Here is a 17,741-nt window from a genome sequence, read left to right on the forward strand (position 1 = left end):
TCTACACTATGGTACAATTTACAATATTACAATATAATTATTTTTTATATGTACAATGTAGAAAAGAAAAAAGAACAAAGAAAAAATATGAAATTATATAAAGTTATACAGTTTGGTTATTTTTAGAAAGGTTAAATATTGTTAAAATTTTCATAATCTGATCCAAGTGCTTCATAAAGGTGTTCTGGAATATTTAAGGAGATTCTGGTATCAGCAACATTGCGGCATTGTAGAAAGACGTGTTTAATGGTTAGAAGTTCACCGCAGGTTAAACATTGGATGGGATCTTCATGTCTCATAAGAAAACTGTGTGTAAACCACGTATGACTGATTCTGAGTCTGTCAATTATGACTTAATGATGTCTCTTGGTAGTGAATGTTGGCCAAGGGTTGATATAGAGGGTTTGATTTCTCTTAATTTTGTGTGTGATGATGTTTAGCGGTGTTGCCATCATAGGCGTGCGCACAGGGGAGGCCGGGTGGGCCACGGCCCCCTCTGTGGCCTCTGGCTTTTTCTTTAATAAATGCATAGATATGTATATTATTCTAGACAGCGAAATTTTTATATTTTACAAAAAAAAAGTGAAGCCAGTTTTAATCTAGTAGTATAAATAAAATATAAATGTGATTAAGTTATTATTTTATTAATTAATCAATTATCATCACACAAGAATCTTTAGTTCGGATCTTTTTAAAGGCCCCCCCCTGCGGTCGAAGTCTGCGCACGCCTATGGTTGCTATTGCTGCAGCATCAGAGATTGTATTACTCCCTTGATATCTCCCAGAGAACAAACATGCACTAAGGAGTCTTCAGGGGATGTTATAGGTCTTTTAGCGAGGGTGTTTGCTGTTTCGTTTCCGGGGATTCTGGTATGGCTAGGAATCCATAGCAGTGAGGAGATGTTTTGATTGTTGTGATTTAGAAGAGAGATTTGATTTTGAATCATTCTGGATATGGTATTGGGTTGGTTTATGTTTCGGATGCTGTTATAGTACTAAGAGAGTCGTTTAATGAGAGCGTTTTATCTATTTTGAGTTGTTAATTGTTTCAAGTGCATGATAGATCGCATATGCTTCTGCTGCGTAGATTGAGCAGAAATCGAAAAATTTGATCATTTTTTATGCTTTGTTGAAGTATACTAATGCCTCTACCCCTGCTTCAGTTTTGGACCCGTCGGTGTATAACTTATGGTGTAATTCTGGTAGTCTTCAAGTTATGAAAGAGTCAAATTTCTAAAAGTATAGTCCATAGCCTCATTTTTGATGTGTTGAGAAAGATCAGTATTGGAGTGTGTAGTTCCATTAACTAAGGAGGAGAGAGTTCATATTATTATAAATTATTTATTTGTACAGTTTTGGTTACATGAAATTTTGAACTGAACAACATTTCTGGTGCATGGCAAGCACATTTTTTACTTTTTTAGTGTAACGACCAGTTTTGACGTCAGCCGTCAGTAGATAGGCGTTTAATATTGGAAAAGATTATTAGATATTTTAATGACTATAATAATTAATAATTACTATTTCAATAAGATGTACAATATTTTCTCTCAATAATATTGAATCACCAGAAATCTAAAGACTATAGATGAGCTCGAAGAACATGTTTTTCTGACTGATTTATAGTTTGTACATGTACTGCAAATAAGTCAGTATTAGTTCTGCATATTGACATATTGTACTATAGTACAGTTTGAATTATTTGAACGTCTGTCTGCCAAGTATATTAGTATTCAATTAAATCAACGCATTTATGTGGGTAAATATACTATTTCCGTTAAATTGATTAACTGTACAGAAACTATTATACCTATATAGTTTATGACGATGTACCTGTAAATTCACTTAGAAAAGTTCTAATCCTCGTTAACAGCTGATCGTTGATTTCAATAAAACAGTACTGACCTTACTCAAGTTTTATTAAATTATTATACCTAGTGCCTGTTTGTTTATAGTATGAAAACGTTTTAACTGTAATGCGATTATTTCTTACAAATCATTATTTCATCACAAATTATTATTGTGTGTGTTCTAGTATGGACTTGACAGTTATGATTAATTGCAGAAAGTACTCCAAATGAGTTGTTCTATCGGTGGGTATTGTCCGTGCACAGAACGAATTTCGACCAGGGAGTAAAATTGCTCTATGGCTGCTGCAGCAGAACAATATTTTGCGAAATCGATTTAGAACCTTTTCGTCTATATACTATACATAAATAACTATAATAACGTGCCCTAGTGATATTTTAATATTAAAATATATTATTATTTTACGGTTCACCAAACGAATACCGAAATAGCGAAATACCAACCATCGAATCTCGGACCAACGGTCGTCCCTCGATGAATATACTAAGTTGACCTACAGCAGAATTCCGTCTTTCAACAATTTGCCACCCTATTTCGTTCGTATAAATTATAATTATTACAATGTCGTGTATAATATTGTAATACCTACATCTGATAATAAATTTATTATATTTATAGTGCACTTGAAGGTACACGACGTACGAAAAGTGAAACTCGAGCATCCACTCTTATCCATAAATTTTAAGTCCACGGTTATTGTCAATGACTCATCGTTTCCCGTAACGATTATCCGTTATACTAAAACGAGATTCCTGCAATATACAAACTATTACAAAGTATATTATTATTTATTATACGCGAATATTGTTAGCAGATTGATGGATTTTTGTCCGGACCGTGTTCGACGTCGACGTCGACTAAGATTTATCGCAAACGTAGTTGCTCAAACTGTCATATATATAAGCCAGCCGACAGTATAGGTAGGTATATAATGATGGTACATATAGGTATTATGAGATGTATATGATTCACATAATGATACAACGATATACCTAATAATGATAATAATAATGTGATTTTTAAATTATCATTGTCTTCAGTATTGTTGTTCGAAATTTGAACTATGACGGTTTTTTGTACATACAATCGTATAACAGAAGAATAAAAAATAGCTATTCGATTATTTTATTCACCCCGCCGTGAATTCCTCGGTGATATATTAACGCACGACGAGTGGTTAGCATTATTAGACAAAATTATGAATTTAATTTTAACGCAATTTATTATGTTTTGCTTAGACAGTTTGAATATATTATTATGTGAAGGGTGTGTAGTCTCTTTCTTTTTTCTTCTTTTTTAATTTAAAATCAATAGCAATCAACAAACACATTCCTAATTGATATAGATAGGACCCGAACGAATATGATATAATTTTAATGTTTATATCCTATCAATTATTCATATAACTAGTATGGTTATAGAGCTATTGAAAAGATAAGATTTAAGTTTGTATAATTAAATAGATTATTTATGTAGGTAACAAAACAAATTTTTTGCCAAAAAAATAATTTACGAGTGTAATTGGTTATCATCAAGCCTGGTAACTATAAGCGCCCTCAATGCCCCATAACATTACAAAAATGCCAACATCGATGTATTTTATATATCATTTTATACGTAGGGCAACATTTTATCTAGATAATTATTCGAATAAAAAATTTAAAAACAATATTATTCGAACAATATTTTACTCTACTAATTTTCAAAACGATTTATTTGAATAAAATATTATTCGATTAATTTTCGTTTACTTAATTGATAAGATAAAGTTTAAAGTACATTTGATAAAACTACGCTTTTCAAATTTAGATAATCGACATTATATAAGATTAAACAAGTAATTATTATAGGTATATGGGACATTTCCCATATAATATCTAAATGTCTTATCTATTTATACATTTTTGTATGGAGCTAAATATTAGTAGAATAATTGTATTCTAAGAATATTTATAGAATATTTTTTTATTCGAATAAAATTTTATCCAAATAAAAAATTATTCGAATAATGCCCTACTCTGGTTATATACTAACTTAACCTATGTACTACAACAAATGGTCAATCGGTTAAACTATAGTATGTAAATTATTGTTAGCTACCAAACATAAACTGCCACTATATAATATGTATTCCACGTAAAATAAAACAAATATAATATATTATATAAATATTTTTAAAAAAATTGAAGATTTGCCTCCAAATAATAAATAACCGCGTTTCTCAACCTTTTCATATCCTTGCAGTGTAGTTAGGTACCTACTTATCATAAACGTTGACAATTTTCACGTAAAATTGAAAAAAAAAATTAATGTCTCAATAAACTATGTTTTGTATTTTAAAAAATGTAATGTTTTCTTCAAAGTCGTGCGTATATATCACTGGTTTCGTACCGTCAATATTATACAGAACTATATCGCCATGCACTGTAAACTATTTATTAGTATCTACTAATACCTACTTAACATAATGGTATAACTATAAGCGCATATACCTATACTCAACAAATACTATCATATTATATCTTATATCATAGTTTAGTCCAACGTGTAGATGGAAACCGATTTAACCAATAAATACTTGCACGATACGTAGACACCTGTACAAAAATTAAGAGTTTAACATTTTCACACACAACAATTTCTAATTATTTCCGTGACTTCAAAACGAAATATTATCTAATACTGTTACAGACACAAACTATTATTACTTCCTTCGTACGTACAAATATAATACTTATTAATAATAATATAATGTCTGTATACTAAATACTTATATAGTTATATCAATACACTTGCATATAAAATTATATAAAATTATACGGGAGATGTTCTGATATATGTTCACCTAGTTGAAAAAACCGATTGCAAGTGTGGTCATTTTTCATTTTTACGGAAAAATACAAAACAAATTTAGGGCCGTTTGCTGTTTTATAAGAACCGAAAATAACACACAATTTGAACGTGTATTTTCGGAGATAAAGGTCAACAATAATATTTAACTGATGGCCTGCGTCTGTATATAATGCCTTCCAGTTCAATTAACTGTTATTATATTATAAGTACCTACCCGGTTGTGTGTATATTTAGGTACAGTATGTCACTTATGTCCAGTATCATTCAGTATAATATACCAGGCACCTCGTCCGAGGAAGTTTAATTTAATAATAAATGTGAATTTTTTTAACAGTTATCTATTTAAAAAGTTGCAAATTATTGGCGTGAACATTTAATTATTCGAACACTTTTCACTCGATTTAGGTGAATGTTTTGAAATGTTCATACTATAATAACTCTATTATTTCGATGATTGTTTTTCAATGACAATTTACAAAAATGATGAAAAAAATTGTGTTTTTAAAAATATAAATGCCGTTAAATTGTTTCTTTTCTTTATACCGATTACGTCTTATTGTTTATATGAAACTCATTTATATGACGTATTGATTTGGCACGTAGCTTTTCCTTCATTACACGATAAGACTTTTGGGACACACTGTGCTACCATTTATCCACATCGATACGGCAGAACGTTTATTTCATATCATTGCCATTTCAAAGGTAAAACGTTCGACCGTATGCTTGAGTTTTTTTTTTATTGACGTCTGTCGTTATGGTAGTAGTAATAATAATAATAATAATACATTTTATACCTATTACCCGCAGTATCCAATGTGGCAATGTGCACATGGGTTGTGTTGTGGGCAGTCTTCATATTTTGTAGGTACAATCAATATATAATATATATAATATACACAGTCTCAGGTATACACATTATACTCTCGTTCACTCCAATGGTACACACACCCGCAACGTTAATCACGTTCAGACATAATATTTACGGGCGTACATGTGTACAATGTATGTTTACGTTGCATGATCGCGAATTTTTTTGTTTTACGATTTAATGGATTTTTTATTTGACCGGGTAACATAATATACGCATAACATGCTCGACCTTATTTGAATAATGACGAAGTTGGTAACTGCAGTGTACCTATACATAATATATTATTCTCTTTCACTCCGCCGTTGCAGTGATTAGTGCTCGATTGAACGTTTAATGGTATCGTACCATTCTATATTATATTTATCGTCCAGTGGCTTTTATTGTGATATGGTTATTATAATATTATATATCGTGAAATTATCCCGGTGATGAGGGTAGCTTTAGAGTAGTTGTTTGCAGCCGTTGCAATAAAAATGTGACTGGCTTAACGTTATAGGTTTCGATGTCTGCGCGCAGTATTGTACTCGTTATGGCGGTATAATGATAATATAAAGGTGTATAACAAACAAATATTATATTATAGGCGCCACTCACAAAATGATATGGACGAAATCACCTATATATTATTTACATAGTTATTAGCGTTTGCTAATTATTATTATTTTATGCATGTTGTGTGGGTTGTTTAAATGACTACAAATGATGGACCAATTAGAAGCTTGTATAATGATTATCGTGAGAAACGCCTATCGCACAATTTTTTCATTTTCAAATATTTCAGTACTAGGTATCGAAAGTAATAAATCGTCGAAAACAGTTAGCAATAATGTGTTTACATCGTGCAGTATTCGCGTGTAACTCAAGTGAACGTCTATTTTGTAAGCCATCTTTTACTTTTAATTAACATTGTTTATTTATGGGAAAATAAATCAAGTAGCGTACACTGTTGTTAATGGGTAAATTAACATGTGTTCGTTTTTGTTTTACGTTTGTTTACACAAACATTATTATTAAGTGCTATCCGTATTGCAGTATACTTATAGCGAACAAAATATCCCCGGTGGATGTGATGAGTAATGGCTATTATAGCGATATTTCCGGATATCCGCATTTACAGATAATACCTATATAAATATATACATATGTATATAATAATCATTGTAAACTTAAGCTTTTAATTTGAAATAATCACCCATCACTTAACACTAGCAGACGTGCAAATTATACGTATAAGCGTGAGCACTACTAATATTTTTTTCAAATAACGGTTAATAGTTAATTAAAAATAACTTTTCCATGACTCGGAATATTTTGCATGAATTGGGAATCATAATTTTCTATTAACTTGCATACATTTTAATAATAGATAGGTAAGTTACATTAAAGAAATACCAACATAATACATAGGTACATATGAAATACAATTTTCAACTTTTAGTTAATTTTTAATTATTTCAGACGAAGGATGATTCCTAAACGCTTCAATAATGTCTTTATTATTTTTTGTCTGATATGATAATTCATGGTATGTTAAAATCATCATAATCGCGTCTTATTTTACTTGTTTCACGCGATTTCTGAATTTAATTTCCACCATAGATTGGAAGTCATAGAAATATCGGAATTAAGGTCTAGAAAAATATAAACCCTAAACCATTTCATAAATCATAATCTATCTATATATATAAGAATCTAACTTGATTTTGGACACGAAGGAAACCGGTTTTGAACCCTCATAATATTAATAATAATTATTTTCATATATTCACCGATAATGACGTCTGTTTCTTTTTTTCTTTTGTTTGTTTGATTTATAAACACTGACCTATAACAATGTATAAAGCTAATAAAAAATAATAATGTTTCTAATACGCATGCGCGTTCCCTTATTTATTCAATCGATGAGATCGACATTTCCAACTCCAATCGATCAGTCGTTGAAGTGGTTGAATTCTAAATGTAGGATATATATAATTTTCAGAAATTAGCAATAACAATAACTACAATATGTAATTATATTATATTATTTGTTTAGCCAAAAAATATTCTTATGTTTTTAAATTAAATTATAAAAAAATAATTTCTTCCGGATACCTAGTAGCTTAATAAATAGGTAATTTAATTAATTGACATGATAAATAACATCTTCTTCTTTTCTTGTGTTTAGGCTTATATAAATAACATTTTTCCTGTGATAATATATTATTATGAAATTTATCCGTTTCTGATATCGTTACAAATGATCACTCAAGTATATTTTATTAGAACAAAATATACAAATGATTTTTAATTAAAACATTTTTAATAATTAACGATTAAGTTGTAGGCTAAGGAAAATTCTTGTCAAATGCCATAACACACACCTGTGCGTTCGCTTATAATTAGCTCACTATCACACCTGTGAATAATAATATTATGATTAATAAATCAATTTTATCGATAAAAAATGAAAAATGATCATGGCAATAATATAATGTTTTATAGATTTCTGTCGAGGCAGCGTATCTGTACGACGCGGTTCATTTGTATGCGAGATGCGTGCTGGAGATGATCGAGTGCGGTGATGATCCAAGGAATGGTTCAGCCATGATGGCCAAATTCAAAGGTTCGCACTACAAAAGTGCATTGGGGTAAGCATAACACGTTAAAAAGTAAAAATTATTAGTTTTGGTAAAGTTTGATAGGGGAAAAAAATCGCGTGCAAGATGTTTCTATATAATACGAAAACTATACAAGATACGTGCTTTTTAAAACTTCTGACCATCACAACGGGGCAGATATAAATATACTGAATATTTTTATTTATTCTCCACGGATGACATGTTTGAAAACATATTTCTAGTATTATTTTATTATCTATGACGAATAAATAATAATTCTCAATTTTATATTGTACAAAATGAAGTTTAATGATTGGGACCGTGAAAATACTTTTTTTTTTTAACACGCAACCACATAACATGTTATTTCTTTTTTTTTCGATATCTGATTGCATCTACTGCATATTTTTTCCTATGCGTTATTCAAAAGAAAACTGTCAAAAATTAAAATGTCATCCAGAAACAATAGTCGGTCAGAATTGCCCGTTCTATTTATACACTTAGATGTTGTACGGTTTGACGGAATATGTTTTTCTATTACCTAATATGTAAAAACAAATCATATTATAAACTTGCCTCAATTTTCGTTGCACGAACAGGTTTTTTTTTACGATTTATACTTCACACGAACGCGATAAGTAATTATTATGCTATCCGATTTAGTCATTGCAGGTTATAATAATAAAATCGTCATCGCGCTAAACCGAATCAGTGGCGTCGTGTGTGATCAATAACACATCGAATCTCATATACTATAAATATAGGTGGAATGGAAGTGGGCTGAATTTCTTACTCTCTTAACCACGCTCACATATTATATTAGTTATTATTATGTACTTAATATTATTATATAGATATATAAACCACGATAGCAAAATAATTTGTAAAGACGAAAATTACCGTCTATATGCGTAGAAATTTCCAGACTGCTTTTAAGTAACATGTTAGTGATATCAAATTGTGTGAATCCTCGTAGTAGGTATATGTAATACTCAACGCCCTCGGTTTTCATATCTACAAACAATTAAAGTGGCGATAATATTATATATTTCTATTTTAGTTTTTTAGGTGTTTCAAATAGTCTCATGAAAAAAAACTATCACTGTAAAATACGTTTCCGTTATTTAATTTTTAAAACTATAAAAACTATATTTTTAAACGTATTCCTTTCATGGTGCATATACTGTAAGATTTTTTAGGTTTTTTTTATTTTTATTTAGGGCATTAAGATCTCTGCTATAGTTATTATGTATAATATTGTATATGATAAAATCTGGGCCTGACTGATATTAATATGTTTTTTTTAAAAACTATTTTCTTGTTTATTTTGTGGACGACACTATTGTAACAGTGTTTCTTATCGAAGTAAAATTGTCAATATTGTAAATCTTGGATCTTGTGTTTAATATTGTTGAAATTGGCACGTACGTTTATCGTAAACGATGTACATATTATAGCAAATTCGTACATATACATTTCTTAGCTATAGTTAAGTTAGCTACAGTTTTTATCAGATTTTATAGTTGTTTTTTGCTGTTTATTATCGGTGAGATGGGCTGACAATAACCATTATAATTTTTTTTTTTTTGTAATAATAATGTTGCGTGCGTTTGGAATTTAGTTGGACCTTTTTTTCGTACCTTTATCACGTAAGTTCATCATGCAAGGTTGGCTCGCCATAAAATAAGAATAAATTAAATTAAAATATCATTGATCCAGCTAGTCGACTCACACCTTTTTGTTAAATTAACCTGAGTACAACCGTAGTTCACGGGTATTATTAACAGATAACAATAAATCTCTTTAATTATAACACTATAAACTTTTTTTCTTCTTTTATATCGTGGCAAAATAATTCAATTAATTTTAGTACATTCAAATTTAAATAACTAAATTAAAAAATATTTTTCGACATGTTGAAATGTAATAAAACTTATATAGTATGCATATAACGAATTGTAGGCGTACTAGTGAATATTTTACACAGAATTTTGGTTAATAATAACGGTACTGACCTGATTGAGTTAAGTACGCAGAGGCTTAGGTGTCGTGGGTGTTGGTAATTTATTCATTTGCTCCAGGAGCTCACGCCTTCTATAAGTATATTATAATGCTTTAAATCTTGTCGTTCTTATATACTTCGCTATTTAGCTTAACGACTATCAAAATCATTACACCAATACCTATTGTAGAAATTGTAAATCTCTTATAATATAGGGAGTAAAATATAATATGATTTATAGTGTGTTATATTGATTTATTTTCACACAATTTCTATAACCTCTTCCGTCTTATATAATAAATTTAAATACAATCAAAAATGGGCTTTCTTATTTTCTAAGAGTCAGTAGAAAAACAATTTTATTATTGATTCAATGCATGTAATAGGCTCAAGGTTCTTTTTAGTTCATTTTTTATAAATACATATTATATTATATACAATAATGCTTATTATAATGATATAGTTTCTTTATAATGAAATGTTTTAGTCAAAAATATGCAATTTATAAACCATTTAATATTGTATTAATGAATACTTCAACAGAATATAAAATAATATAATATACGTATAGCGACCATTAATTTGTCGATTTTTCTGCTAATTAAAACAAATTTAACGTAAGCATTGGTGAATGTGTTGGTTTGATAAGTGTGTGTGTGTGTGCCATTTCTGTGTTTTACGAATTTAGTATGATTTATCATTTCTTGCAAATTTAATATCGCAAAAACTCAAATGTCACACACATTAATGTCACGACCTAACTCTTTTATCAGCATTTTTATTTATTTGTAAATATGATGCCAACATTTTTGTACTTATGCATGATACGCGTTTGTATAATAGTGATGATTCGATTCGTTGAAATAGTGGAAAGTAAATTTATTTTGTTAATTTATAAAACTATTATAAATGACGAGTTTTCCAAATTTATTAACCGCAGATATATGTATTGTAAAATATTATGTATAATAATAATAATAATAATATAGTCTTCTTGCAACGGTAGATTTATAGTTTATTTTTGTGCGCAGTATTATCTTATACAATTTATTTAAGTGTTTCTAAGTGAAATTTTGAACAATTTATTAATATGATATAAATTTTATACTTTGTGTAGATACGAAGTGTACATGGATGAAAACGGTGACGCGGAAGGAAATTATACATTGGTGTCACGGCAACGGCAATCTGACGCCTCCAAAGGATATGGCTTATTTCCAGCTGGTAGATTCGCTAAGCTCCGAAATTTAACCAAAAACCCGGTAAACGTCTTTATTTATTTCGTTACGTAATTGAAAACGAAAAAAAAAACGAAATGCATTATTTATATAGGAGTTGACGTTGGTGGTGAATGTCGAATGGATTTCTGGGAAACCGCCCGTGGCCGAACCAGCTTGCGGGTATCGCGGCCAGAAGTGCATCAGTAAATTACAAACATTATACACAATATTATTTATATATATATATATATATAAATATATATATTACTAATCACTGTTAATAGAATGAATTATCGATGATTACAACTCGCGATAGGGCCCAATAATAAATATTATTATAACATGGCAAATGCGTTATTTCTATATTAATCAGTTGGGCTATGAATTAAATTCACCTAAAAACGACCACTCGAAAATGTGTGAAGTATACACGAATTAGGTAAACATGATCTAAATATGTCAAAATATATAGAACCGTGTATTTCACCATATTAAAATAAAAACTAAATTCCATTTTTTTTTTCATGTAAAATTAATTATTTTTATGATTAATGATGACAATAACGAGATATTTCAAATAAACCATTGTTTAAACTTACAAACAATAATGAAAAAAAATACATTTTTATACACAAATAACTTTATTTTTTTGTCAATATATCGTTGCGGTATATTATATGTATTAAAAATATAACTTTTAAAATATGCTTAAATCAGAATATTCGAAGAAATGCTAATCAATATTTCGCATTAATATTAACATGCACTTGTATCTATATAACAACCAATAAAAATTTCTATCTAGATTTTAATTTCTTCTTCTAAATAAAAAATCAAAATAATGAAATAATCGCTTAGGTACCTAATAGTCTCACAGCTAGTTTTAACTACGTATAAAAGGTACAACCTGCAGCGGTTAGCGCCGATCTGTTTTTAAATCACTGTGGTGAGACAAAATGCCTATATTTACCCATTCACTTCAAAAATAATTTATTGTATTATAAAAATAATAACAAACACTCGAAACTTTTTTATCTACTGAGATTATATAAAATCTTCAATATAAAAAACGTATCACAATCATCCACACACCCACTCGATAAGAAAAAAAAAAAAAATGTTCCGGTGGATTTAAATCCTGCACACTCGGTAATGTAGGAGACCGGCGCCACTAAACATAACCATATTATAATAAAATTATATTATTATAGTTTAGTAGCGTACAATATCGTTAATACCTATAATACATTTTTAGCTCACACGGCAGAAATATTATCGATTGTGGCCGGCACGCTGCTGCTGGTGTTGGCCGTCATCTCGCTGGTGTTCTACAGGAATTGGAAATACGAACAGGAACTGGACAGCCTGCTGTGGAAGGTAGACTACAAGGATATCGAAATCAACGATACGGAGAATAGCAGCACTTCGTCGAAGATATCCAGAGTGAGCATCAGCGGGGAAAATGCCGCCAACGACATCGTCGTCACCGACGATCGTATTGCTTTGTGGGAAACCGATTTCGAAATTCAATGAAACATTTTTTTTTCTCTCTTTAGTTCTTACTTCGGGAACGCGTCCTTATAGTTTCTATTCCCTCGAGGGCAGGAAAAAATGTATAAATGGCATGGAATTCGTTTCAAATATTCTATATATATTATATACATCCCAGTAGAGATGATAGGTTGAGGTTCATTTGTTCGGATTACAAATCGGCCCTTTTTTATATATTATAGTGAATAATATTATTCTGTATTATAAGAATACAAGAAAAATAATGCTCTTGGATTAGGTTTTAGGCATTATATTATTCTAAAATTGTAATATGGTACATATACTATACGATCAGAGTTCGTGTCGTTCGGGTATTATATCAATAATTGATCACTTCCACATATTAGATGCATAAATTTATAATTGAGTAGTGTACTAGTATATAGAAATAGATACATTTTACATAATATTATTTGAAAAATGTTGGATATAAATTATTTTAAAAAACATTTGAATAACTGTTATGATTATTATTTATTATTTCTTTAATATAACTGATGTGTATCTAGTTTAAAGAATAAATAAGTATTGTATATCTTGGGGGGGGGGGGGGTTAAACCCCACTTTTGCATCCTTTTTTTAGAGGGGAAACAAGTGTTAATTCCCATATTTTCACTTATAATCTTTGAATATAATCAATCCATTACCATGACTTAATATTGCTGACTAGAGTATGTTATACGCTGCATGGATCAATAGACATTTTTTTTTTACAATAATTAACATAATTAAAAGTGTTTGGGTTTACTTAATTATATTATTTAATAACACGATGCAAAAATTACTCAGCTTATTATTTGACGCTCATATTATCATATAAATTACTTTTTAAATATATTAATATAACTAATAATAAAAAATATTCGCTGTGTAGAGTTTTTTAATATATTATTTGATCGAAAATACTTTCTCCTATATAAATACAATTATCTTTTTATCGTCTACTATGATACACTAGAACACTGTATCTATATACTATACAGACATCAGTAAAAATTTAAAATTACATATAATTAATTGGGTTTTAATACTTATATAAGCTATTTATTTTTTTTTTAATTTAAATAAAATGTATAAATTGTTTGGTCATATTTTATCATTACGTTTGGAAAGAAAAAAATAAGTCATATGCTTAGATACATCTGTAACATTTTATTCAACATTCGTCCTATTGAACATTAAATTCAGATGTACATATATGTAAGACATATATTATTATCGTATGCATTATTCGGATTTAACGAACATAACAACGGAATAGCTTTCAATACTCTAAAATTAAATTACTTTCAATAAAACAAAAATAAATCAGTAATATTATCGTATTTGCTATAATAATATTATAATGGCCAACAAACTAGAGTGTTCTGACAGTGTTGTCTTATTCAAGCGTTTCTAAAATTAACTCGATTTGGATTTGTTCTCCGTTTATAAAGCATTGTATTATACGACGAGTATATACGGGATTTTTTTTTTATGTTTTTATTTATTGATTCTCTGGCCGAAGACCTGGGATATATATACGACATTCGGAATACAAATTGACGGCATTAGTCTATACAAATGTTATGATTTCTAAGTCGTTCAATTAAAAAACCACGTGATCTTCCGGAACGATCGGAATCGGTAATAAAAAATATAATGTATTATTGCGAAACACTTTGTCGATGAAAATATAAATAGCAGTTTGCGTGCTGCGACTTATTCGAATTTTGGACCGTATCCATAAAGTTTATGGGACCGTACGAAATTTCCTTTTGACCGTTATAATCGGTGGAGTTTACAATTAAGTGGTAAACCAAGAAAACCGCTCGGAATTATTAAGACGGCAGCCGATTGAAGGAGTTTATTCCTTAATAAAATTAAAACATTCACTTAGCGTTATTATTCAAAGGTTTGTTCCGTGCAATGTTTCTTATACCTATCTCATATTATATCATATATTGTTATTGATAACAGTTAATTCATCGGTCGACAATATAAAATCGCTTCCACTGTACATCTAAACGCATGATAATTACAAGTTATTACTCATTATAATAATTACGATCAATCTGTTTACGTTAATGTTCACAAAAGTATTCCAATAATATCGTTATGGAATAAAATATTATAAGTGTAGTTGCACGAATCGTTGCAACGCCGAATAACATTTCTGCCATTTCTGGTCCATTAGATCGATCATCGTACGTCATTATCAGCATTTTAATCACTTTAAATCGTCTTCACAGCCAAGTGCCCCGGCACGGACGACTTAAATGGACTTAAATGTGTTAGGCATGACCAATGAATTACTTACATACGCGCACCATAAGTGTATCCGCATCTCTCGCAAAGTCATTTTTTACTTTTTTATCAAAACATTTACAAATTTAATTGTTTTACATCATACAAGATACTGCATCATTATGTGGTAGGTAGGTATATAATAACTTTGTTGTGTTTTACGCTCGTTAAATGTCAGGCGTAATCTAGCGTAGGCACTTTCAACAAAATATGTACACAAGCAATAAGCTTTCTAAAATCAACCCTACGGAAGAACTTAACGGAAGTAGCCGTTAGATAGCAGCACGTTGTTCTTAATAATAAATTTAATTTCAAGCGTTAAACAATAATATTTTCATCACGTATTTTTAAGGCTTTGCATCCATTGATTCGGACTAGTCAAGTCTCTTTGAGCTCTAACCCGGATGCGGATTTTCGCTACTCATCAATATTCACCACAGTCGGCATTTATAAAGGTCGAGTGTTTGCCATAAAAAATGTGAAAAAGAAATCTATTGATATTACAAGAGCTATGAAAAAGGAACTTAAAGTGGTAAGTAATATTTGAATAAATAAATATTAATTTATATTACTGAAATTAAAAAAATACAAACATATGGTAAGACCATCATAATGCAGTTTTATTATTAACATAATATAAGGTGAAGATATTATAAATGATTTAGGGTTGATACCTACCTATTTGTTTCATTTAAATACTGGCCAGAAAATATAGTACAAACTAGAATCATATTAATCATTAAAACAACATAAACTTAATATGAGTAGGTACACTGTATATATTATTATTTGTATGTAGATACAAATTATTTATAATCAATAGTATTAGAATATAATATACTACAAAAAATGACCGTATGAATTACTTTACTTACCGTATATAGGTATAAATATTACACAGTACATTTTACTGCATTTTACGTTCTACAAAATAACTGATAACATTTTCTTACAAATTATGAGGTGATGAAAAATTATAATTTCAGATGAGGGATTTAAGACATGAAAACTTAAACGGATTCATTGGTGCTTGCACAGACCCCCCGAATATCTGTATAGTGACTGAGTATTGTAATCGAGGTAGCTTGAAGGTGAGTGAGTTAATATAAGTGAAACCTATTGGCTATTTAATTTTAAATTTATTTTAGGACATTTTAGAAAACGAAGATGTGAAATTGGATAACATGTTTGTCGCCTCATTGGTAGCCGATATAATTCGGGTAAATTATGGATTATCATTAATTTTGTATTCATTGTTACCTAACGAACACATTATTTGATGATTACCTAATGATTGTCCACAGGGTATGTTGTATTTACACGATTCCCCATTAAGGTACCATGGCAATTTGAAGTCGTCCAATTGTTTAGTGGATTCTCGTTGGGTACTGAAGCTCACAGACTTTGGTCTTCAAGAGTTTAAAAAAGACTCTGAAGACTTTCCACATCATTTTCTACAGCACGACTTTAGACTTCAAAAGGACGACGAAGTGGATTGCAAGTGTGAAGGTATAATATTGTGGATATGGTTATATACGTATTTAGAAAGTATATTATAAATTACCTATAATATAATATTATGTTACTACATTTTTTTTTTCCATGTCATGGCTGTCGCTTCAATATCCCACATAGGTAACTACAAAATTGTAGACTGTTCAGGAAAGCAAAAAAAATCAAATTTATTTTGTACCGAGAATAAAAGCCATTCAACTTTTTTCTCAGATTTATAAATAAAGAACATAATGTAGTTTGAAGATAATATAATTTATATTTGAAAATAACTAGTATTACAGAAAAATAATTTGGATACTAAATATTGTAAGATTCGCAGTTTATTAGTGTTGTTCAAACTCAAATGTTGTAGATTAATGTAATTTATATTTATTTTATTTGTATGAAATATATTGATCTTTATGACTATACTATATTAATGTAACACAGATACTAAAATATTATGACATAAACACTTAAATTATATTAGCAATTTAGCCAGATTTAAATATTCCTAGTGTATAGAGCACAGTCAAGATTCAATTAAATATTGTTCACTAATTAGTATTTATAATATTATGGGACATAATATTTTTAATGTCTGTCTATATCATGTTATTGTGATGTAAGCTATATAATATACAAATATTATTGAAATAAATAAAAATTACACCTATCTACTACTATTTATGTTTGGACATCACGTAGCTCAATCTTTCAATATACCTACAAATTGTAGGCTACAATAGTATCATCGTGGCTTGTTGAGGCGGGGTCGTACTCTCAATCTGCGGAAACGCACTGAGCGTACGTACCGGCCGCAGTTGCTAGCTCCCGGATGGGTGACCACCCGGGATTTTTAGCAACATATCCTTGCCACACATACACAAACACGTGTTACAACCCTACCAACTCAAAAACCTACAAACAAGTATACAAAAAATGACTCCTACCGTACCACCCCTACACCCAATGGTCTATGTTGCCGCGGG

General features: G+C 29.7%; 1 protein-coding gene across 3 annotated transcripts in view; it reads left to right on the forward strand.

Moving 5' to 3' along the window:
* Window positions 1-17,741, forward strand: part of LOC107162960 (guanylate cyclase 32E) — an 84,463-nt gene that overhangs the window by 58,879 nt on the left and 7,843 nt on the right. For all 3 annotated transcript variants that reach the window (XM_015510158.2, XM_015510159.2, XM_015510160.2), the window contains 8 exons: window positions 8,081-8,226; window positions 11,316-11,460; window positions 11,531-11,621; window positions 12,674-12,861; window positions 15,608-15,787; window positions 16,242-16,346; window positions 16,404-16,475; window positions 16,560-16,764. In XM_015510158.2, the coding sequence (XP_015365644.2) occupies window positions 8,081-8,226; window positions 11,316-11,460; window positions 11,531-11,621; window positions 12,674-12,861; window positions 15,608-15,787; window positions 16,242-16,346; window positions 16,404-16,475; window positions 16,560-16,764 (1,132 nt within the window). The remainder of the gene's footprint in view (window positions 1-8,080; window positions 8,227-11,315; window positions 11,461-11,530; window positions 11,622-12,673; window positions 12,862-15,607; window positions 15,788-16,241; window positions 16,347-16,403; window positions 16,476-16,559; window positions 16,765-17,741) is intronic.

The sequence above is a fragment of the Diuraphis noxia genome, unplaced genomic scaffold (assembly GCF_037042655.1).
Source record: "Diuraphis noxia isolate RWA-SAM2 unplaced genomic scaffold, SU_Dnox_SAM2 contig0005, whole genome shotgun sequence".
In the NCBI taxonomy this organism is placed as follows: domain Eukaryota; kingdom Metazoa; phylum Arthropoda; class Insecta; order Hemiptera; family Aphididae; genus Diuraphis; species Diuraphis noxia.